The sequence below is a fragment of the Parambassis ranga genome, chromosome 21 (genome assembly GCF_900634625.1).
Source record: "Parambassis ranga chromosome 21, fParRan2.1, whole genome shotgun sequence".
NCBI classification, from domain to species: domain Eukaryota; kingdom Metazoa; phylum Chordata; class Actinopteri; family Ambassidae; genus Parambassis; species Parambassis ranga.
In genome coordinates this window covers 19,513,577-19,537,421 of record NC_041041.1, presented here as the reverse complement: position 1 = coordinate 19,537,421, position 23,845 = coordinate 19,513,577, and the positions used below count along the sequence as shown (strand labels likewise).

At 40.1% G+C, this 23,845-nt stretch overlaps 3 protein-coding genes across 3 annotated transcripts; all 3 read right to left on the bottom strand.

The window, feature by feature from the left end:
* Positions 1–1,230: 1,230 nt before the first annotated feature.
* fev (FEV transcription factor, ETS family member) lies at positions 1,231–4,151 on the bottom strand. The gene is made up of 3 exons (XM_028393555.1): positions 4,044–4,151; positions 3,421–3,492; positions 1,231–2,627 (listed from the first exon to the last, which is right to left on the bottom strand). Exons 1-3 carry the CDS (start codon positions 4,090–4,092, stop codon positions 2,089–2,091), a joined length of 660 nt encoding a protein of 219 aa, XP_028249356.1. The 5' UTR covers positions 4,093–4,151; the 3' UTR covers positions 1,231–2,088.
* A 3,344-nt stretch (positions 4,152–7,495) lies between these two features.
* On the bottom strand, positions 7,496–10,226 carry cryba2b (crystallin, beta A2b). The gene is given in 6 exon segments (XM_028393522.1): positions 7,496–7,880; positions 8,134–8,276; positions 8,361–8,502; positions 9,158–9,373; positions 9,998–10,085; positions 10,088–10,226. Coding segments are annotated over 6 exon segments (876 nt in total). The 3' UTR covers positions 7,496–7,732.
* Positions 10,227–18,915: 8,689 nt separating this feature from the next.
* Positions 18,916–23,811, bottom strand: umps (uridine monophosphate synthetase). The gene is made up of 10 exons (XM_028394487.1): positions 23,662–23,811; positions 23,090–23,243; positions 22,450–22,574; positions 22,166–22,353; positions 21,598–21,689; positions 21,368–21,528; positions 21,171–21,288; positions 20,794–20,969; positions 20,585–20,699; positions 18,916–20,302 (listed from the first exon to the last, which is right to left on the bottom strand). Exons 1-10 carry the CDS (start codon positions 23,809–23,811, stop codon positions 20,124–20,126), a joined length of 1,458 nt encoding a protein of 485 aa, XP_028250288.1. The 3' UTR covers positions 18,916–20,123.
* Positions 23,812–23,845: the final 34 nt, after the last annotated feature.

Here is a 23,845-nt window from a genome sequence, read left to right as displayed (position 1 = left end):
CCCACCTAGTTTGTTATGCAAGAAGAGAGAGAGAGAGAGGATGAGGATCAGTAACAATAGGCACAGCAGATTAGCGACCGAGCAGTTGGCAGAGGAGCTGGTGACGACGGCAGTGTTGTGGAAGTGACTCAGTCCCTGTGGAGTTTTCAGTATGTTGTCATAAGAAGCACATCGTATTCAGTGGGTGAACACACCAGGGATACACCTCTCTCTCGCTCTCTCTCTCTGTCTGAGTGTGTGTGAGTGCCACAGGTCTTTTGTCTGTGTGTGAGAGAGAGAGATTCAGTTGTCAATAGTGACTCCATGTCTTTCTTATTGATATTCAGGTCACACACACAAACAGTGTTGTTGTGAATGAGTGACCCACTCTTTCTATCCTCTGCCTGTACTCTGTCTTGCACACACTGAATTCTTTATAGTTGTTAATTTTACAATTGTCTTAGCATTATTAAATATTGAGGAAAATCTGTTTTCTTTGAAATCTTTGAAATTGTCTTTCTTTTTTGTTTACACTTTGTGATATGTCTTTTACATGTAAAGTCATAACACTATGTTGAGTCCATTTTCAGATAGTGCTCAGTCCAGCCGTACTTAAACCTCTCACTGTCATAAAAGCAGTTTCGGGGTTAATCTGCTCTTTGCAAATGCTTTTATGTTCTTTATTGGAGCAGCTCGTTTATAGTTATGTAAACTGTGAGTGCTGTTGTTGGAAGAGTTATGGCGCCCCCAAATGGTTGATAGAGTAACTGTTTGGTCACCACGAATAGACTTTTTAGCCAGGTTCTCCACAATTTTTATTGATTTACTATTAATCTGGCTTTTATAAGCAATTACGTGAATAATTCAAAATTAATAAGAATCAAGGCACATCTGCACAACATCTGCTTTTCCATTTCTATGGAGCACCATTAGTGATCTGTATGGACCAAAATGGATATGTCCCTAAAACTTTTAAATGTAATTTAAAATTTAAAAAAGATACATACAGTTATTACAGTAATTTGATTCTGCAGCCATTATACTAGTAATTGTAGCTGCTCATAATGTCATATATATATATATATATATATATATATATATATATATATATATATATATATATATATATATATATATATATAATTCCAAAGGCTGAATTTGCAGTGTGTCATGTGGCATAAATGTCAGTGGCATCTGCCGATGCTGTGGTATTGTTGTGATCCATAGCAAACAGACATTGACAGCGTCATAACAGTTTTATTTGTTTTTCATTGGTACAGTTCATTTAGCCACAGTATGAAGCTGTTCAATGCAATCTAATTCCACAAAAAAGACTAAAAAGCAGCAGTATTTACAGATTTATCAAGTCACAGTTTCCATTCAGCCTTTTTCACACAAAATATCATCACAAGTGCCTTTATATTGGTTTTGGTTTGAATATGGATTATGAAAGATTTAAAATATTTCATTTCCAATCAACGTGAGTTTTTTTAGTCAGTATGATGAAGCTATGACATTTCAAAACCACGAGATGGCGCCAGTAGCCTAATAATAGTCTGGCACTTTGCTTCTAAATAGGCGTAAATTTATCCAGAACTCCAAGGAGGGGGATGAGAGACGGCAAAGGAGCCCAAATGGATGAAAGCTGATAGATATAGTAGAGGTATACTGTATTTTTAAATAGCCTATATTTTCTTTCAAAAAACAGCGCCCCTGTGTGTCACATGTTATGGCTGATGGTAGATTTTTTTGTGATTTATTAACAGAGTAACTATGTAATTGTTCAAATACCGTGCGTAAAAGTACAAATCATTGCGCGTAATTTTATATTCTGACGTACAGCCTATGCTATTTTTTGTGCGTTAAATTACAGATTTTACACGGGTTGCTTACTTACATCAGTGCTTCCAGCAGCTTCTGTCTACAGGACATAATTACACGTTTTAAAACAATTTGTGGTCCGTGGAAAAAAATCCTCGCGTGTGGTTGGAAAAATTAATTTTACACCGAATTTTTAAAAACGCTCGCCTAACCCGATCTTATGGGCTCTTTGTCATCACTCCTCTTTCATTATGGTGTCTACATTTCCCCCTTTATCTGCAGAAGGAGTCAGTTGTAATGAGTATTGATGTTGCTGAGGCTGTTGATGTTGTTGACACAGCTGATGTGGGATGGAGACACTGTGCCAAATGGCCCCGGAGGCTGGAGGTTGTGGTTGTGATACAGAGCCGAAGGTGAACCAGGCCAATAGGAGAAACCCGAGGGCCCCACGCCGGGAGCCACGAGGTTCAGTTTAGAAATCCCGGAGAAGGGAATCGGAGAGAAGTTACCCTGAAACTTGTAGATAGCCTGCTCCGTGGTGGACGGCTGGCACACCTGCGCCAAGCCGTGGAAATCAAACTTATAGGCATATCTCTTGCCGTGGACTTTAGTCATGATGTTTTTGTCATAGTAGTAGCGCAGAGCCCGGCTCAGCTTATCGTAGTTCATGTTGGGTTTGCTTTTGCGCTCCCCCCAGCGCCGGGCCACCTCGTCTGGGTCGATGAGCTTGAACTCGCCGTTGGTGCCCTCCCAGGCGATGCATGACATGTTGGTGCTGTCAGAGAGCAGCTCCAGCAGGAACTGCCACAGCTGGATCTGCCCACTCCCTGAGTGAACGCAATTGATTAAAACAAAGAAGGATTTAGTGTCGCAATATACCAAGAAGACTTAAAAAAAAAACATTTCAGGTGATTTGACATCAAGTCTTTATTTTTTTTTTGTTGTGATAGCTGCAGCTTTCCTTAATAAAAAAGATACATTTAAATATTCTGATTTGGTTCAGTTTATAGCCCATTGAATGTTTCATAGCATCGTCAGCAGGTTTATTTTATTTTAATAAATTACATCATCCTGTGTACCTCATACTCATTCCTGTATGATCTATTTCAAATGTAATGTAGTAAATTCGAGTTTTAAACTGATTTACTTTTGCCTTTGCACGCGTTTTGAAAGAGCGGCTGATATATCGTCACGTTGATAAATAACTAATGGATTTTAGATTTAGTTATTTATCTTATTTAGACAGAAATTAGGAGAATATCTTACTATAGAACTATTTTATTATTTTTTATTATTTATTTTACATATTTGGAGATTAAAAAATGTCCTGCAGAAGGTGCAGAGGCTTTAAGCGCAGTAGAGGTCAGACAAATAACGCATAATAATCCTGCTTTAAATAAGCAACATTTTAGAATTAAAATAGAAATAAACTGTTATTAAATCAAATTATAAAATCCCAAATTCATCAGAGAGAGATTTTTTAGGGGTTTAAAACTTATTCTGATTTATTTTTACTATAAAATTATTTCATTAATACCATATATTCTAAATATAATATTAAAGTGATAGAAGAGTGATTTATCATGTGTCAGTAAGAGACCTTTCAGCTCCTTCTCTTACCTTTTTGTACTCCTGTGTTTATTGGACCCCATGATGTTCCTTTGCTGTCTTTCAGGAGATTTTCAGTTGGATCTGAAATCAAAGCAGACACACTGTCAGCATCTTTGCCTTATATCGAAAGTATTCATCAATATGTTAGTAATTGGATCTGAATTTTCTGGGATTAGAAAAATCTCCTCATATCCAGAATATTCTGGAAGCATGTTCTAATAAATGCAGTGGTTATAAAACTGTGGATGCTGGGTTCTTAAAATCTGCAAAGAATTATTGTTTAGAAGATGCTTAAAAATCTGTCAAGCTAAAAAAAATATGAAAACCACAAATTTGGAAGCAAAATAGATTAAAATCCTAATTGCATCCTGGTCTAGTTGCAGTCTAATGCGTGAAGCATGTCGCCTTTGCGGTCTCCTCCGCTGGAAGCCAGGAAACGCGTCCAGGAAAAAGGATTTCCGATTTCCGACAAAAGAGCAGACGGGCTTTCAGATTGAAAAAGGCTGAACAATGCTGTGCCCTGGAAACGGAGCATCATCGGCCGCAGGAGACAGGCACCCAGGCAAAATTTCACAAAAATGATATGATAATAGTCTGATCCTATAGTTGTGAGCGGGACAGAAAAGACGAACCTGAGAGATACATGTTGAACATGAGGTTTCCTCCGCAGTCCTGTCTCATTGTGTTCAGTTGTTCAGAAAGGGTTGGATTTCATTTCGTTGGTGGCGGAGGAAAAGATTTTTATTAAACTTTATCTCATAACTGTGATCTGGAATAAATGCGGGTGGACAGATTGAAGTTTCCAGGCAACTGTCACTGGCCCCCATCTCTGAGACAATATTCAGACAGCAATTTCCCCTGGTGCATTGCTTTAATTAAAAGAGCAATTTACCTCTGTCAGCCCGCCTGGTGCCCACAATAAAAAGAGGCCGATAGAAATTCGGCCCTTATCAATCCACCATCACAGTTTAATAAAGTTTCCGCGTTAAGATCTGAGTTTCTATGGTGAATTGAAGTGTTTGACATGGAAACCAGTTCAGATCCTCCTCACTTTTCCGCCTCTTTACCTCTCGGCAAACAACAAAGACCTATTTCATGTTGGGCAGAGAATATTTACCTTGAAAAACACGCTTCAGTGCGCACCGGAAAACAAGAACATTTCATGCTTCCCACCCTCCTCTCTGTGGGTTTAAGGTTATATGGCTTCAGGGTAATAAGGTCGTAACTTTAAAGCCATGCCTTCTGACGCTCACTGGCCTTATATGGGTTTTAGTATGTTGTTATTTTAAAAGCTTTGGCCTGTTCTTGTCTTTATTTTTAACTCTATAACGGCTTTTGTGGTTATCAACATTATAATGACTTTCTTTTCCATTTAAATAGTCCGTATTTGTTTTAGAAATGTGCTTTTATTGTGAAAACCTTAAGAAGTGGAGGCATAAAGACACATTTCTATTAAAACAATCATTTTTTTTACATTCTTATCTACATCCATTTATCTAACATTAAAATGATCTAATTCAATGCAAAGCCTTACAAAATTCAATTATTAAGCATCTAAACTATAAACATGTAAACACCCTGACACTTCCTCAATCATTGCACATTTTATTCTTAGCATTAATTAGCAGTAATTAACATTTACAGTGGCTATTGTCATATAGAGCCAACAGAGGTGGCTGAGAATGAAATGCAAACTAATTGTAGGGACATGGTCATTTTTTTCAAACAAATTTGAATAATTAACATAAAGTCTTCCTCATATCTATGATGCTATATCATCCAATCCTGTTGAAGATCAATCTTCCTCATGTAAAAAGGAAATTATCCATCCCTGTATACTTGAAAGTGAATGCTTTGCTAATCATTAATCACCTGAATGAACTGTGTGCACACACAGAAGAAGAAATGCTTTTAATACAAAGCTCTTTATTTGTAAGTTACATAATGGATATGCCTATAAATATACATGAGTTTACACAGTAATAATCGAAGAGATAATTTCATTGTTACGTTTAATTCCAAGGATGTTTTCTCCATACAAACAGGGGTAAATGTTCATAAATTGGTCATACATGTACAAAAAAAAAATATTTTCCTCTACATGTTCCATCTTCTGCTGGGCGGTCTTCTGGCAGTCCTGGCAGGTGTGTCTCTGGCGTCCCAGACTTGCTTTAGCTGCCTGTGTACAAGTAAGCGTCGCAGGCAACTTAAAACAAGCCTCGAAAGCTAGACTGTGTCCTTTGATGACGTGGTGGTGAAAAGGGGCAAGTGGCATTTGGCCAGTGATCAGCATGAGGCCACAAATATACAGGAGGGTTAACAAAAAACAAAATAAAATAAAAAAATCAGAGTTAGGAAAATTACTTGTATTTTCTCCTTTATGATTGAGATGAAAACTGCTGCTAGTAGCTGCCTAAAAGCATCATTCTTAGTACATTTATATACATTAACTGCGGCAAATGTAACCCTGCAGCAAGCACTGTGGTCATTTTGATAGCTGTTAAATTAAAGATAAATGTCTGACACACAATTCACCACCAACTATAATCACTACTAAAGAATATCTGTTATTAAGATTAAGTGCACTTACCTTGGTGCTCTGTTCTATGTCCATAGTACCCCCAGCCTTAGAACCCTTACACCTACACCACTACTCAAGTCTCTCTACTACTCTGCGAGCCACAGTGTAGCTGCTTTAATCAGCCTGTGGAGGAATGTATATTTGAGAAAGGTGTGTGTGCATAGTTACACATTTATTCAAAGATCCTGCTTTTTTGGGTGTGGGACTGTGAGCCGGTGCAGGCTCGTGGGTGTGTGACACGGAATCCTACGTCCTGGACTAACAGGAGGAGTGTGTGTGTGTGTTTGTGTAGGTAAACACACACCAGGATCCCAGTGTGTGACAGCAGGATAAACATGGTGGTGTCATATTAGAATAAACAAACAAACGCTAAGAGCCAAGACTCTTATGAGCAAGGTTATAGTAGGGATATATTTTTCACTACTTTAACTGCTTTTTTGTAGCATATGTTATATATTTGTGTGTATTTGTACACCTGTATTCTTCTACATCAGCGATAGTGCCTTATTAATGTTGTGCATTAGTAGCTGCTCAAAGCACTGCAGCTTAATAAAAAATATGCCACTAAACACAACACCAACAAATAAAATAAAATCTTTATCACATTGAGAACAGATGCGTTTGAAATACTCAACATGATATTCTCGCAAACAAAAGCAGAAACTCACAACACAAATGGTTCCTGGTGTCCTGAAAAGCATGAATCCATTATGTTGCACTTAACATGCTAAAAATATGCACAGGGAAGTTGAAATAAGACGAAAGGTCTGTCACTTATAGGGTCCCTGCAGCATTTCTTTTTGCCATTATTCTATTATTTGCTCACTTTTGTGTTGTGTGAGTATTTGTCAAATTTATAAAGATTCTAATTTGGTGGTAATTTGCAATTTCCTGTTAAGCTGCAGTGTATTGATCTCATTTAACAACGGATCTGCTTCTGTACAACCCCTTATGGCAGCTAATAGTGGTTATCCTGGTACAGATAATCAATATAGACGTAATCCAAATTTGGGATTAGGGACCATAAACTGTGCATATAATCCTACCTTGCATGAATCTTTCAAAATATAGATGATATTTTGTCACTGCTGGCCTCTTCTGAACAACTTGGAGAGAAATATTTAAAAGCAAAATGCAAGCTATGGTTGCTACTGTGTCCACCTTAATGTAAGGGCTGCACACATCTCAGAGGAAAAGCAAGCAAGAGATTGGCCACTGGAACTGGTGCTCTTGTTTATTGGTAATAAGAATACAGTCTGACAAGAACAATGTTACACATCCTAAAGCCTAACAGAATCAAATCTTTCCATGTATGTTCACTAAAAGGCTAATTTAAATAAAAACAAAGCAAAATCTATCAGCCTTCATATCAAACTAAATGGGCTCTGACTTTGCGATGCTCAATCCCATGAGCTCTGTATAGCCAATTATTAGATCTCTGAGTGTTTGGTTTTAAATTGGTTCATAAAGTAATGTAAAAAAAAAGAATTCCAACAAACAGACTAGTTTTGAAGAAAAGCCTTTATTTCCTATTTCAAGAACATGCTTTAGCATGGTAGAAGAAGTAGGTACTTAGATATCCATACATGCAGAGCCACAGAGAGATAGAAAGAGTTTGTCCATCTACTGTTCTGTGACAGCGGTCTGACCAGGGATCAAGTCGAGGAAGCGATTAGAGAAGGGGGGAGAGTTTTTTCTTTTTCTTTTTATCAGGTCGTGACAGGCAGGCAGAAGGAAGGCTTAGTGCTGGATCCTACGAATGGACTGCACCTGGTTGGTGTGAGCCTGGGTGCTGTACTCGTTGTAGTGTCTGTACTCGCCTTGGTGTCTGTCTCTCTCCAGGATATACTGGTAGCCACGGTAACCAGGGAACTGGTAGGCCACCCAGCTGTAAGGAGGGGAGGCGGAGGAGGAGGAGGAGTCAGTCAAGGTCAGATTCAATAAATCATTTAGGAAAGATAGTGCTGATTTGGAGGAACCATAGGGTTGTCTGCAATGATTATCTTATATAGCCTAAAATACATGTCACTCACATTAAGCCAAATGTGAAATTGCTAAGATATGCTGAAAAGCAGAGATCAGACTGAAGCATAATAAACAGATAAAAACCCGAATGAAAACGAGGCAGGTGTGAAACTTACGCTCCAGAGTTGACTTTGATAGAGGGCACCTCCTTGCTGCACCAGCCCATGGCCTGTAGGGAGGGGTAGTCATCGCACATCTCGAACTTACGGCCCTGGAAGTCCTCACACTCGTACAGGGTCACCTTGCTGTCACTGTGGTTCTGCAGAGAAGGTGACAGAGACTTAGTAAAGGTGTAGGTGATGGGGTGGAGGTGCTTACAGAGGGGCAGGATGGGGGAACTCACAGCGCACTTGATGGGCCTGAAGGAAAGCATGTGCTCGGTTCTGTAGCTGCTGTTTCCACTCCAGGCCTCGTAGCGAGGATAGTCTCCCTTCTCAAGGATAAACTGCTGTCCCTGGAACTCTGGGTACTCATAACCAACCCAACTGGAGGAGACAAATGACAACAGAAACACATAATGAATCTCAAAAGCACACACAAAGTGACTTCTAATGCACTGAAACTGTCATAATCCTGAACAGCAGAGTCCAACGGCTGCAGAATGGCCTCAAGTGAAAACAACACGCTGCTTCTTTTGTTAGTGGGAGGCACAAAGCAAACACTGAAAAACTGCTGCTGCTCCTGCTGCTGCTGCTGCTGCTGCACCCAGGCCTTTTTTTATCTGATCGCCAGTCAGTCAGTCAGCCAGCCAGCCAGCCACCCACTCTGGCTCACAGCCAGCAGCTGTACACAGCCAACTCATATCAACAACAGGGTCACACTTGGATGCACGCACACACACATGCGAACGACACATGGCAACTAGTAATGTAATAAAGCTGCAGATTGAAATTTATAAATTATTCTTTCTTGTGGATTAGAGTCAATGTTGCTTGTGAGCTTTTTCAGGCAGATAAAATTAAAAAAAAGTCAACAATATGAATGTGCTACAGCAATTCTGCTTCAGCAATGTTTCATAGAATCTCTGAGGAACACTGCCAAATGAGGTACTTCCTTTTAAAGGTTTTTCACTTCAAAATAAAAGCACAAACCAAACCCAAAAAAAGGATGTAGAGAAACACACCACTGGTGTTGACTTACGGTCCATTCTCAACCTTGATGGAGCGGATCTTGCAGAAGCCCCTCTCCATGATGTTGGGGCATTCCAGCATGAACTCACAGCGCTTTCCCTGGAAGTTCTCCTCCTCCCAGACTGTAATCCTGTACTGGCCCATCTGCTCCATCTGTTGAGTGTTCATGGCTGCTTCTTCTCCCTTAGGGGTTACTCTCTGAAGAATGAAGAAAAAAAAATATTCACTTATAAACAGATGAAGAACACTGTCCTGGGATTGCATCAAGTCAAAAAATATGCTCTTCCAATGACTATCTTTGTATTTTAGCTTTAAAAAAATGGAGTAGTGATACAGGTAAAACCAAAATCTGTCTCCAAAGGTGTCGCAAGATGTGAAAAAGTCCGCTCATCCATCATCTTTCCATTAGCTTACAGCACAGATTTGTCTGTTTTCATCCAGCAGGTTCAATAATAAACCATAGACAGCATCCAGCTGATACACTGTACTGTGTAGATGTAAATTGCAAAGGAAAACAAACCACAAGTAAAGGTCTAAAAGCACACAAATAAGAAAATCATTTCCTTCTTTGTGATGTCAAATAAATAACACATAAGAGGAAAATGCTTGTGTGATGTTTACAGGCCAAACACAAGCACACCAACAAGGCATCATTTCTGCCATCGAAACCAGCCACCCTAAACAGAAGTATGAAGTGACTTCTTTGTATTATTATGCACGCAAACACAACCTATCAATCAAATGTACTGTATGGGGAGCATCTTGGTGGCTGTTGGGCTCCACCCCAGTACATGGAGCTAGCTGTCTTCCCCTGATTGCAGCTAAGTCTGAGCCAGTGTTGTTGGTATACTTACAGACGGTACTGAGGTGGGACAGATCCAGTATAATCAATGTCGGGGAAGAGACCCTCGCCTGCGTTTTTATAGGGCCAGGCCCCCTGGACCTGAGCCACTCCATTTGCCCAGCAGCCTTGCACACTCAGCAGCTGAGCAGGCCGGCTGAAAGGGATGCATTAGCCTGGCGCTTTGTGGAGGCTCCAGAGCACCATTGTCCACAGAGCCCCAAACTGACTTAGTCATCAATATGGCAGCCATGGTCAGTGGCAAACTGACCAAGGACTATACAATGGTAACGCACTGACACAACAGTTTGATTGGTGGTGCAGGATAATAGACACATTCTGGGAGCTGATCCCCTCTCTCTCTCTCTCTCTCTCTCTCTCTCTTAACTGTAGGTAAACTTAATGCTAAACCAGAGGTAGGGAAATGCTCCAAGGCACCGCGCATAGTGGAGATACATGCCAATATCATCCAGAGGGGCATACTTGTATCTTTCCAGTGGATCTGGAAAGAGTCATCGAGATCAAGCGGCAGTCAAAAAAAAAACTGTCTTGAAACACAGATTGGTCCACATAAAGAAGGCAAAATACAATACGTTACATAATATTAAAGGATCATAGATATCACTGTATACAAAAAATCAACCTATGCCAGTGCTCTGATCATATAGTGCAATTACACAATAAGGTAGGACCTATTTTGTTGGAGATGGTATAAAAGAATTAAAGTGTCTGAAAGCCTGTTTTATATTTCAGGTCTTTGTTACTACTGTATTAAACATGTGTGTACATGTTTAATACAGTAATAATTCTTTTTTCAATTTCACATAGCTGCTTCCAAGAAATTCAGGAAAAATAGCTAAAAATCGATATCTTAAATCTCCCTATAATGAACAGACTTTTAGCAGTTTTGATTTTAAGAAATAACAGTGTTAACAGTTTTGAATTGTAGTGTTCATAACAGGTGTTGAACATCAGCAATGAAGGCCATGTCATGATATGATATTGTTCTTTTGTAGTCTTGGCTTTATGTTTAGTCTTTTGGTGTAGCCACCTCCCTGCTCGTATACATATTACATGTCATCTTTTATGTGATTTGATGCATAGGTTCACATTTTATTAAAAAACAAATATAACATTTTATTTGAATAAGTCCTGATAATATTGGCCTGTTCGACAGTACAGATTTAAAGTCCTTTGACTGTGTGTCATATTCTGATTTGGTAAATGATTTTGGTGACATTGTGTACATTGTGAACACATCAGGCTAACCATAATATCCCCAGTGTCATGTCCAGTAAGAAACTGTTGACTTTTGTGATGATTTCTTCATCATCGGTGACATCTGGTGGCAAAAGTTTTTATTACAAACAGGCTCACATGAAGCAGACTTATAAATTAATGGCAGAGCCCAGACAGTTATTTGACTGTCTGTAAGTGCCCTTTGAATTTAAATAAATAAAAAAAACTATGTCTTTCAACCATTTCAATTGTTTTACCCTCACAGTGCCAGTTTAAATATAATAATACACTGCTGTAACATGTATCCACCAATCCATTGGACTGGCTGCTTTCTAATATCAGCCATGTGTGGAGCACAGAGGATAATGTTGGGTTACTGTCTTTCTATCAACACTAAACATACAGTAAAAGACACATTCAGTGGGTGTGTGTGTGTGTGTGTGTGTGCGTTCCACCTGTGGGCCATGTGTGCTGTTTACTTGTATGAACAGCTTTCTCATTGTCTCCTGTTAACCCATTCATTGTTTACATGTGTGTGCATTAGTGAGTGTCACCCTGCTTGCCCCCAGAGCAGGTGATGGGCAGGTGAAAGGAAGGGTTGTATAGACACAGATGTTGTGTGTGGGGTCCGTCTGTGTGTGTGTGTGTCCTTGTCTAACTGATGTAGTGGGGACATATGTGTGTTTATACAGTCACTGTGGGAGGACTTCTCGCCCTCTCCATCTTTTTTGGAAAAAGCCCCACAGCGTGGCATGAAATTTGATATAATATCTTTTGAAGTATGGCAAACTGTAACTGTGTTGTTTGTCTGCCATCTTTTTTTCACCAGGCATGATAAGAGGAGTCAGCTGTTAATCCACATACGCATACTCATTCACAAACTGACATGCACACATCATTTCCCTGTTAAATACAGCTGAGGGGAATTTGCATACATGTGAGGGGCAGTGTAGTGCCGTACAGCGCAGTTCTACTTTGAATCCTTATCTGGCTGTATGACTGATCTATCCATGTAGGTAATATTTTCTACTGTACTATAACCTCAAATACTTGCATATAGCTGTCACACAGTTTCTTAAATTCAGTAACAACTTGAGAGGTACATCATAAATTGTTATTCACTGTGTCTCTCTGTGTGTTTTGAGTGGTAACACAAGGACCTGTTGCTAAGGCTACCACCTCAGCAACATGGGCACAGTGCAGGTCAAAAGTTCAGGAAAAAAAAAGATTGGGAAAGTGGTCATAACATAATGTGTTGAAATACATATATTCCAACATTTTATGTGTTGTACTGCGCCCAATCACACCTCGTGGCCTGCTATTTACTTTACAGTTTGACCCAATGGAAAAATATAGATTAATATACACACTTTATGATAACTATATGCCCAGATATATGCTGTACAGATTGCAAAGGAAGTGCAGTAACATTGCTTGTTTTCTGGGTCAGTGTGAGTCTGAGCTATTTGAATAGTTAGTGAATCCACCCACCCACACACACACAAACGTGACTACATGCAAACACAAACACACACACATACACTGTTTGTATATCTGCATGACAACATGCACGCTGACACGTAGATTGTCCTGAATAAATGCCCTCCTTCAGGTGGAACGTTACCATGGAGACTAATCCAGGTAGGGACGATGTGAGCAGAACATCTGCTCGTACCGCTTGTCCCTGCTGCTCTCTGACTAAACACCCAAGCAGCTGGATCTACCTGAAGAAACAAAAATATAGGAATTTTTGTGACATCTTATGTGGTATAACAATCATTGTTGAGGTCAGCAGGCAGATTATACTGTGATGATAGGCATGCACACACTGCAGTTGTGTAATGGACAAGGTACCATAGCAACAAAATCTTCCCTTAAAGTTTCAAAATCAAACCCCCACAGCTTATTAGGCTAACTTTGGCCAAATGTTGACTTTCAGTAGCTTTTTCCACCCATCAGAAAGCCAGAGAGCAAAGAACAACCAACTGAGACAGGGAAACAGGCCTTTGGGCATTTGCATGATTCTTCATTATCAGTAACTGTCAGAGGAAACAGCACACAGCCTACAGGCAGTGCATGCACACACACACACACACAGCCTCTGGGAAGCGTTCACTCCTCTGTACCATTTACAGATAGAACCAAACAGTTTGACAGGCACCCTAAATGTAATCATCCTCCTGCTGTACAGATGCAACCGGTGGGCATAATGATAGTGAGCAGAGTTTATAGGGTCACAGAGGAGTTAAGTGTAGTCAGGTTTATGTCAGTTTCATCCATTAAGCCAAGAAAATATGCATGAACTAGTTTTTTATATACACAGTGCAACATCTTCTGTCATTAAACTAATGATTTGTCTTGAAATGATCATATAAGGAGAGCGGAGAAGGAACATCAAGAGGATGGAGATACACTGCTGTATACTACACAAAATTCAACTATTAGACTGCTGAATGCTGAGCAGTCAGAGGGTAAACTATGACATGAGGCTGTATTTTCTATGATCGAATTACTTCATATTTGATTTGTACTGGTACTGTATGTTGTTCAGATCCCACTATATTCTGGCTCTTTACACTTGGCTGTTGTATATACCTGCTTTTTATTTTGTTATGATCCTCTGTGTTGTGTGGATGTGTGTCAGTTGCTGTTCTGAATACTGAAAACAGGTTAGAATGTCATGTTTTTACAACTTAGTATCGAGACTCATGTTCTAGTGCAATATAAGCCATAATTTGTTACATTTGAGTTATGCTTTAATTTTTCAAACTATGAGTGTGTGTATAGCTGCTTTATTTTGAGATGCTATAAAATCATTATTAAAAATCTAAAGGTGTTTCTAATTGGAAATAATAGCATCAACACATTCTCAAGCCACACACACACACCGATATGTCTTAAGCAGACGTCCAGATAAGTGGCTAAGTGTTCATGTTAAATCCTATACAAATGACCTCCAAGCTAATGAAGCTGCTTGAGCCGGCAGGATGGGTGTAACAACAGCAGGACCAGTTGGGACAGTCATTCTAAATGGGAGCAAGGTAACCAGGATACAGAGGAGTGTGAGCTTTCCCTTCCTCTGGCTTTAAACAAATATTGACTAAAGATTTAAGCAGAAGCAAATAGGCTCTCAGGTACAGGCTGGCTCATGATGTGGCTTGTAAGGTGATGTTAGGGTTCTTTTGTTTTTTGGAGATGATGAAGAGTGATGGGGACACAGAGCCAATGTGGAGGTAATATACATAAAGGCCAGAAGCTTTAAAAATACATTATATTTGAATGTGAGTACTGATGACAATGCTACTAATGCTTTCTCTGATCCAGAAGGACATATAAAGATGATTTGTAATCATTTTTAATGGCTAAAGGTTGACCATAGTTGCATTTTCCTCTTATGTCTTAGAAACTAGAAACTGAAAAATAGCAGAAAACTAAGTTTTGGATCAGGATCATTACTTTATTGTTATGACAACTTGTTGAATGAACAGAAAACACCATTGCATGTTTAACTTACACATAAAATCAATGCAAAAAATGAATGGTATAAGTGCGATGGCTGGACACTGCATTGCAGTATCTAAATGACAGATGGCTTGTATCAGATGTCTGGTGTGTGTGTGTGTGTGTTTGTGTGTTGTTAATGCTTAGTTAATGATTAACACAACCTCCCATTAAGCCCATCTCCCCGCTCTTTTGTGCTCGCCTGAGGTCTCACATCATGACGTAGGATACGGGTGGTGATGAACAGACCCACAGTGGAAAATGAACACTGTCATCATGAGTGGGCCAATAAAGGGGAACATACAACAACACTTTAAAAGACAGATACGGAGATCATCATCCCTGCCATTGTAAATGTCAACCTTTTAGGAACACATGATCCTCAAACAAGATAGGTACAAGCACAGTGTCACTATCAGTACTGGCCTGAACACACAGGTGTGTCTGCTGAGCATAAAATGTATAAATGTGACTGGGATTGTAAATCTTTCACTCTGCAACATAAAAGGTTCAGATGGTGGATTTAAACCGCTGCCTATCAAGCCATTTTTTTTTACTTTCCATACATTGCTCAGAATCTTTAAACTTTGGATCAATGAGTGTGGCTGCAGATCCGAGGCTTCAGTGTCTTTCTTTAGAGCGTTGCCTGCAGCCAGCTGTATGCAAATAAGACAATCTACCTATTCAGAGACATACACAGCACACCTGGTGTTACTGAAACTGGTATTATCATGATGGAGATACTCCTTCGTTGTTGGTGTATTTTTCTCATAGTGTCTCATAAGCCGGCATTGAAGCCTCCATTTAATTTAAATACTGACGAGTATTCACAGCAGTGAGCTTCTTCTCTAAGACAGATAAAGTTGGTGTCTTTTCCTGTTGCCAACCCGTACCTGCATAACGCGAGCCGAACGAACAAAACTTCGTCTTCAGGTATTGTACGTGAGGCTCAACGTAAAGCAAATACAGACAAACGGGGAAAAGTCACAGAACGGCCTTGTTGCGACCATGGTGCAGAGAGGGGCTGTGCGGGGCGCGTAACAGCTGGCGCCTCTGCCGTCAACCTTTGAGAAAAGATTAGGAAAAGTTTATAGAAACAAGTAAAAGTTGTGAGAGTGGATGCTTTGAATGAAATTGAAAGAATTTTTTTATAAAAAAAATCAACTGTGTGGCCTACCTGTAGGAGAAGCGCAACATGCGCAATCTTGGACGCTCCTCACCTTTTACGCGCATAATGTGCTGCTTGTGACAGGTATACACCTTTTATACCTCTACTCTCTCTCTCTCTCTCTCCTCCCTCCCTCCCACCCTTCATCTGCCCCCACCCCCCTGAAGTGGATGGATCCTCTGGGCGCGCACAGACACCTGTCGCGCGGGGTGCGTTGCTCTGTTCTAATATTGACATAAAGGGGGAGGAGTGCTGGTGTGTATGTATGTTTGTGCGTGTGTGTGCGGGGAGAGTGTTGCGTACACACGCGCGCGCGCGCACGCATTAAATGAATTATTCTAACCAACCCCATCCAATGCGCGCTCCCTGCTCTCCTCCCCTGTGCCAAGCAACGTGTCTGACCTTTGTGCCCGCACTGAACTGTAAAGAAAAAGGCTCATTGTATCGTAGCTACCCACCCACCGGCTCAATGTGTCTTCTTCAGCGTGTGTTCGGGCATCATTTTCATATCATATGCCTTGCAAATGACCTCCTGCTGCTGGGCGGCTCGCCTTGTTAGACAAGTTTGAAGGGAATAGGCTCCCTGTAAATTCTGGCTTAGATGAGATGTGATGAAGGGAAACAAGAAGAAACACTTACGTCGTAATATTTAGCCTATAACAGGAAATTACACGGATTTATAGAAATAAAGACACATTTAAAGAAAACTGGCCAATCAGAGAGCTTGTAGTATTCACCATTCGGTAACTGCGCGTGTAAATATTAATACAAACGATACGTAGTCCCTAAACTTTGTTCTCTACTCATGCTTTCACAAACGAGATCTTTTTAACTAGAAAATAAAACCACGTCAGCAGATGGCGATAATGCTCCCCCGATCGTAATTTAATGTAAAAGAAGAAGAAGAGCTAATCCAAGCGGCGGAAGAATACGTTTTTACAGCGAGGCCGCTGAACGTGACCTAACAGCGTGCCATGTTTATTTGGGTCATGCAATGGACGAAGGAAACCAGCAGAGGTGAATGGATGCTTTAACTCAGCCCTCTGATATCATAAAGTAGTCAACTGTCGAAGTCATAGCGACATAAAACAGTGTCACGTTGATATTTACAATAGCAGGTTGTTGTAGTTTAGGACATGTCGTTAAAAAAATAGGTAAACTAGCTTAAGTGGTGCCCTGTGTGTGTCAGGGCGTCTGAACAACAGTTAGCTAACCCCACATGTGTGCCAAACTCCTACCAGAGTCAGAATCTGAGGATTTGAGGGCATTTCAGGATTTAAGGTACTGTGTTAAAACAATTAAAGTATCTTTCATGCATTGCTTGTGGTCAGCTCAAACTCACGCTGCTAAAAAAATACAGGACAGGAGAGGAAAAAGGCGACTGACGCTATGTTAGCTATCTATTCAAAGGGCTCACAGCGGAAAATATTATATTACTCATTTGGATTTGACAACAAGAGCGAGAAACTACCGATAAGTGGGATTTATAGCGAAGCTGTGAGTGCTTAGTTTTTTAGGGTCGTGTTTGTTTTATTCCACATTTAAGTAAGTTGCTAGCTTTAAGACAAAGTTGCGTCGCCAGAAAGAGAGAAAGTCTAATGGCGTCTTTTCCTGCATGTCTTGGTTATTTTCTGTATGAGATGAATTGTTCGTTAACTCTAGCTCGCAGACAATATGTTTCAGTCCACTAGATGGCACCTGTTAACATTACTAAGGAAACTATATTTAAACATTTAAACAGTGCATTGCCAACGGGATTCTATTAACTTTCTGTTTGTCTATAGGTTTATGTGGAATGAATGCTTGTGTTAATGTTGTGTCTAATGGGTTTTACGTTTGTTAGTTAGTACCAGGACACTTGGTTGTGTCCCAGCACAGAATTTTGGACTCATCACTGAGCTCATTTTTACACGACCAGCTTTTTCATGAAACAGGCCGTCAGACCACACAATTGTATTTCACAGACATTAAGCATGTTAAGTAATACTGTATATTATAAAATCTGGGGTTATCTAGTAATGATGTTTCTGTGCTTCTTCAGATTAGGTCGTAGTTTAAGAGGATCGTCAGCAAAGGCCCCTTGAAACCTGTCTGGATGGGCTTGATGGCCTGGTCTCAGCTGGAAGTGAACATAGCAACATCCGTGACTGGAAAGAAGCAGTCGCTCAAAGACATTTTGGACTGTCATGTGAGACAGGTAAGTGGATAATGCAACCATAGATTAGACAGTGTTTGTTGTAATATTTGAATTGCTACACATTTGTTTGTCATTCAGGACATAATGAGAGAAGCTCTGCTGCTTTGATTTATTATTATTATTATTATTAATTTTGACAGATATGCTGCAGGTCCAGATTTCAACTTTTTTGTTGTTGTGGTTGCTTATTAATCATAAAGAGTGTAGCAACAGACATAGTTTACTGCTGTTGAACTTTACTCAAATTGTCATGTAGACAGTCCACCACTGGGTTGTATAAAATGAGAAAATAAATCAAAAATTAAAAAAAATAAATAAAGGGATTTATTTTTAGGTTATATCTGTGACCCCCGTTTGGTAGTGGAACCTGCCGTCATTGCATCTTGAGAATGTAAACAAAAATGGCCACATCTTTGCTTTTGAAAGCCTGTGAGACTCTGGAAGCAGCCAGGAATGGAATGCAACAGCAAATGTGTTTAAGGTAAGCTACTTTTAATTAAATAGATTATTTAGATTAAATAAAACTTATCCTCAAGTTGAGCCCACTCACATTTTAAGTTAGATTTTTAAGTTGAATCATGTGAATTACTTCTACAGATGCATTTTGAATTGATAGAGAATAATAAACACAAGTGAAAGTGTAAAACAAAGTACACATAAATTTATTTTAAACAGCCATGTCAAAATTACCCCAAAAATATTTTGTAATACTTTGCAGTACCTTTAACAGTTTATATATATATATATATATATATATATATATATAAACACGCCTTGTTAAAATTGGTATAAATGCATGTGTACCAAAACCCGAGTTGATAATTGACATGATATTGGCACTTTATTTGCTTGAAAAACAAAGATGTAGTTGTAGTAAAATTGCTTCAGATTTTCTCTCATTCACATCTAAACACATTTTGTCTCTTCAAACAACTGGGCTGTTGTAGGGTTGTGATTGTTTGTTTACAGGTTTAAAAGTACAGTTTCTTTGTTTCTGGCCTTTTTAAATACAAAAGCAGTGGAGATGATCCTCAGTTATTCAGATCTTGTGTTGAACTGTTCACTGTCAGACCTTGAATGTAACAAAAATAAGCTTGCAAAAGCAGAAAAACAGTTTCTAAGATAGATCTAATTAACAAATCAATTTTTAACATTATTTGTTCCCACTTACAAAGACACTGCACACTACACAGAGGGAAAGGCCAAACAAGGACAAGCCCACTCAGCTCTGACTCACACATGAAGCTGCTTCACTGCAGGTGTGTCCAAGCTTTGTCTCTGTTCACAGTAACCAACTGTACTCTTGTACAATATGACATGTTTATTTTAAATGAAACTGTATGGACGTGGACGGTAGACACTAGTCGAGGTAATGATGATGACCCTTTATCTTTGATCACTCAGTTTACATTGTATGATGAACAAAGGCAGGTCAACCACTATTCATCTGCATTGCTAACAAAATGCCATCACTGTGCAGTTGATATATCAAGAGTTACCCTTTTGAAAAAAAAAATATATCTACATATATACCTAGAGTTTCGGGTGACTTAACTAATGACACTTCCTGATTCAACACAAATTATCAATAGTTACCATCTCATAGTGCAGGGTAAAACTTATTGGTTGATTTAAAAAAAAAAAAAACTACCCTCCATCTCTAAGGTACTGCTCTATGTAAACATGAGGAATCAACTCATTTTCAAGGAATACTGTAAACCTGGCTGAATGTACCATGGCAGGTTAGCTACCAGGTCAAATTGTTGAGAAAGGAATCAAAACTTATTTAAAGCAGCTTCTCAATAGGACAGAGAACATGTTTACATATGTTCAACAGTAAAGTGTCAGGTATCCCTTTGCAAATGTTAATAAGGTGTTGTTGTGTAGGAACAGGTGTGCATGTTGATGTGCGGGTGCACGTCTAAAATGTTGTTGGGTACTCAGTTGAGTGTTGACTGGAGTTCCAAAGGAGTTCATCTGCAGAGGTCCTCCTAAGATTGAAATGATACACTGACGCCGTTCCTGAGCTCCTATTGGCTATTCTGAGCCACTCTTTTGGTGTAAGCATCCCAGCCCGACTTTCTGTATGACTCTGCCGCTTTCAGCCTGTCAGAGGCCTCCAAGACACCTCGTCCCACAATGATGACATCAGAACCTTTGTTGTAGATGACTTCCTCTGGGGTGGTGTACTGCTGGCCCAGCTGGTCTCCTGTAAGGGGGGGGGATGGGAGATGCAGGTGAGGAGGAGAGTTTGGAGAGAAGACTTTTTGTGTTACAGCACCACCCTGTGTTACAGAAGCGTCATGACGCAGAAAACTTTATCGACAGCACCATTTATCTAAATATAAAAGACCGTTTATTACAGATGTAAATGTTAAAACTTTAAACACATGTAAGGTTCCAGCTAACTGTAAACTTCCAAAATTATTATATTTATAATATATAATAACATGTAATTTGCATTTAAATGGCAAAATGCCATATACTCTACCTCCAGCCTGCATCTGTACCCCAGGGGTCATGTGGATGAACTCTGGCCTCTTTGCAATCTTAGAGCCGCAGATAAATCCCATCACAAAGTCTGAGTGCTCCTCTGCCATCTGCAGCTATAAAGACACAAGGATGCAAAGAGCTTTAAAGAGACAGGCATGGAAGACTGACAATACAATTTGAAAAAACTTTAACCAAGAAAATGCTTACCACTGCATTTGTGTATTCTCCAGTAGCCAGTGACCCCTGGGAGCTCATCTGTGCTATGAGTAAACCGCCACGGCCAAGAGGCTTTCCTACAGCACTTAGACCCTTCACAACTCCAGGTCCTGGCACCGCATGAGCATTCACTACATGGGACCATGATGAGATCTGGTACAAGCCACCTGGAGAAGACGAGCAGAAGACTCATCTTTGGAAACCATTCACACCATGTAACAATAGAATAATAATAAAGTAGAATTACTACAAGGATGTACGTGTTCACAGTCAACAAGTCAAGCTGCAGTGTACTTAACAGAAACTGCTTTAAGGCGTTCCTAACATTGCATAAGGACACAGGGTAGAAACCTGTTACACAATCTCACCTTCATACTGATGTTTGACTGTGTTCCCAATATCAGCAAATTTGCGATCTTCAAATATTAGGAAGTTGTGTTTCTCTGCCAAGGCTTGCAGCTTCTGGCTAAAGTCTGTCGTGTAGTCCTGTTAGCACACACAATGTAAAGATCAGTTCCTCTATCCTGACAAAGTGACACAGGAAACACACTAATTCCCTTTGTACCTTAAGGATGTCTACATGTGTCTTAAGCATGCAGATCTTTGGGCCGAGGGACTCCGCCAGCTGGAGGAGCTCCTCGCTGCCAGTCACATCCGCAGACACACAGAGGTTAGACTTCTTCTCTTCCATGATCATCAGCAGTCTTGATGCCAATGGGTGCACATCTGCAGACACAAGGCAGTTGTAGCTTTGCACACTGCTGTGGCATTGAATAAAGCTGTGAGATCACATACTTGGTAGCTTGGCTCTGTCTGCATAGCTCAGTTGCAGGGTTGGTTCCAAACATGGCTTCTTGGCAGGGATGCTGTTGCCGTTTTCCTTAGACCTGGTAGGAGGAAGAATTATTGCAAGCATATGCATTAGAGCTGTGGAACGCTTTTGGTGCTTCATAGAACAAATTTGAATGATTCCTTATGGGTCATTCAACTGTAAGAAAACACCTCATGTTGTTATAACGAATGTTTAAAACCAAACATCACTAATGTTAGCACTCAGTCCTGAGAGCATCATGTTATCACTAACCAGGCATGTCGCTAACATATATCCAAGTTCAAGCTAAAATGTAAACAATCTATAGTGTTAGCAATGCAGTGGATTTAGGCAAGACTGATGCACAGCAAGCAGAGTGTGTGCAGGGGGGCGTGTCATTGGTTGGATGGCAAAAAATTGCTGTTTGCAGACTGCCATGTTGGGACTGCAATGCATGATGCGTCTAATTTCAATTTCAATTTCAAGAACTATAACAAACAGTGGCTAATATATAAAATTAATTATTATAACAAACTGAGTATGAAACCGTACATAAAAGTGTTGTTCTCCTGGATGAACTTGCGGACATTCTGTGCAGTTTGAGCATCGATGCGCTCGGCTGCCAGCAGCACGTTGAGCAGCTTTGACATCGAGATGATGGGATGGAGACGGATACCATTAGAGGCCAACATCTCCACACCGCCTTGCTCTCTGTCCATTAGTACAACAGCATCTGTCACCTTGAATAATGAAAAAAAAAATCTTATGAAACTCATTCTATCAGGAGCCCTTACAGTGATCTACTAAATACATTTTATTACTGTTAACTGTTTAACCTTCAGTCCTTCTTTGTAGAGAACTTCAGCAGTCTCCAGGATGCTGCTGCCGCTTGTTACGGTGTCCTCAATGATCAGACATATATCCCCTTGACGACATAACCCCTCTACCAGACGCTTGGTTCCTGGAGAGTAATTAAGAACAATGATCAGTCCAAACAGCCTCTTCTTCTGAAGGCCCAAAGGAAAAGGACCAGACTGAAAGCCCTGTCTCAATAATTTGTATACAACATGCAGCGACTAAATGGCAGGACCTTGTGTGGTGTTTGTTAGCCTGCAGCAGAGATAGCAATCAATTTAAACTGATGACTGTGCAAACGCATGAGCTGGCATGTTGAACCACACTGTTCCAAACACTGTTTTACTGTGAACGGTTCACAGCGCCATGATCATGTTAATCTTAGTGAAATGAGCCAAGGAGGGCACGCAGAAACAAGAAATCAAAGCCCAGGCACAGGAAGGGAAGATTTAATCAGAAGAACTGCATATCTAATCAGTTTTAGGAATGTCTCAGGATCTCTCAGGTGATGGTGCTTAGTCAATAGGGCTGCCTCTACGGCCTGTCTTTGGATAAGCTGAAAGAAACATGGACTGTTTACCGATTTGCAAACAAAGTAAGAGTTACACTCTTTAAACTCACCATAGTCCTTGGCCTCCTTTCGCCTGATAAGCATGGGCAGCTCATGTCTTGAGCAGATGATTGTGGCTAAAGGCAAAGCTGTGTATGGGACCCCGCACACAGAGTCAAACTGAAGCCCCTCGTCCTGCACTCGCTGGTAGATGAGAGTGGATACCTACAAAAGATTTAAACAGTTAACTTAAGTTGGAATTCACTTGAAAATAGTTATTATAGACTAAAGCTTTATGATTTAGCCTACGCGTGGTAAATATGACTGAGTTGTTGACATCGTGTCAGACAGTGATCCGATTATGATTACAGAGTCTGAATAAACAATTGGTTGATGAAGGCAGCCATGAATGGCCGAGTTAACCTCCCACAAATCAATAGTTTTAACCCCATAGTGTGACTGTTGGACTTAACGGGGTTGTACGTCCACGTGTGTGCTAATTTTACGTCACTGAGAGGAACGGATACATTTCAAGTTAGTGTAAAATCTGTACATCATACACTAAATAGTAGCTTTAAATTGTGTCAAACTAATCGTTCCGAAATCCGAACACAGCACAACAAACATGGCAGCACGTGGGTACCTGGTTCATGAGGGCTGGGTAGGACACGAGGACTCTCAGGTCGATGTAAATGGGTGTTAGCATGCCGCTCTTCAGCTTGTACTCTCCAAACTTCACCGCGTTAACATCGTGGAGCTTCAAAATTAAACTGTCAAGACACATGTCCGCCATTGTTACGTTTCCTGAGGATTGAACTGGACTTCTC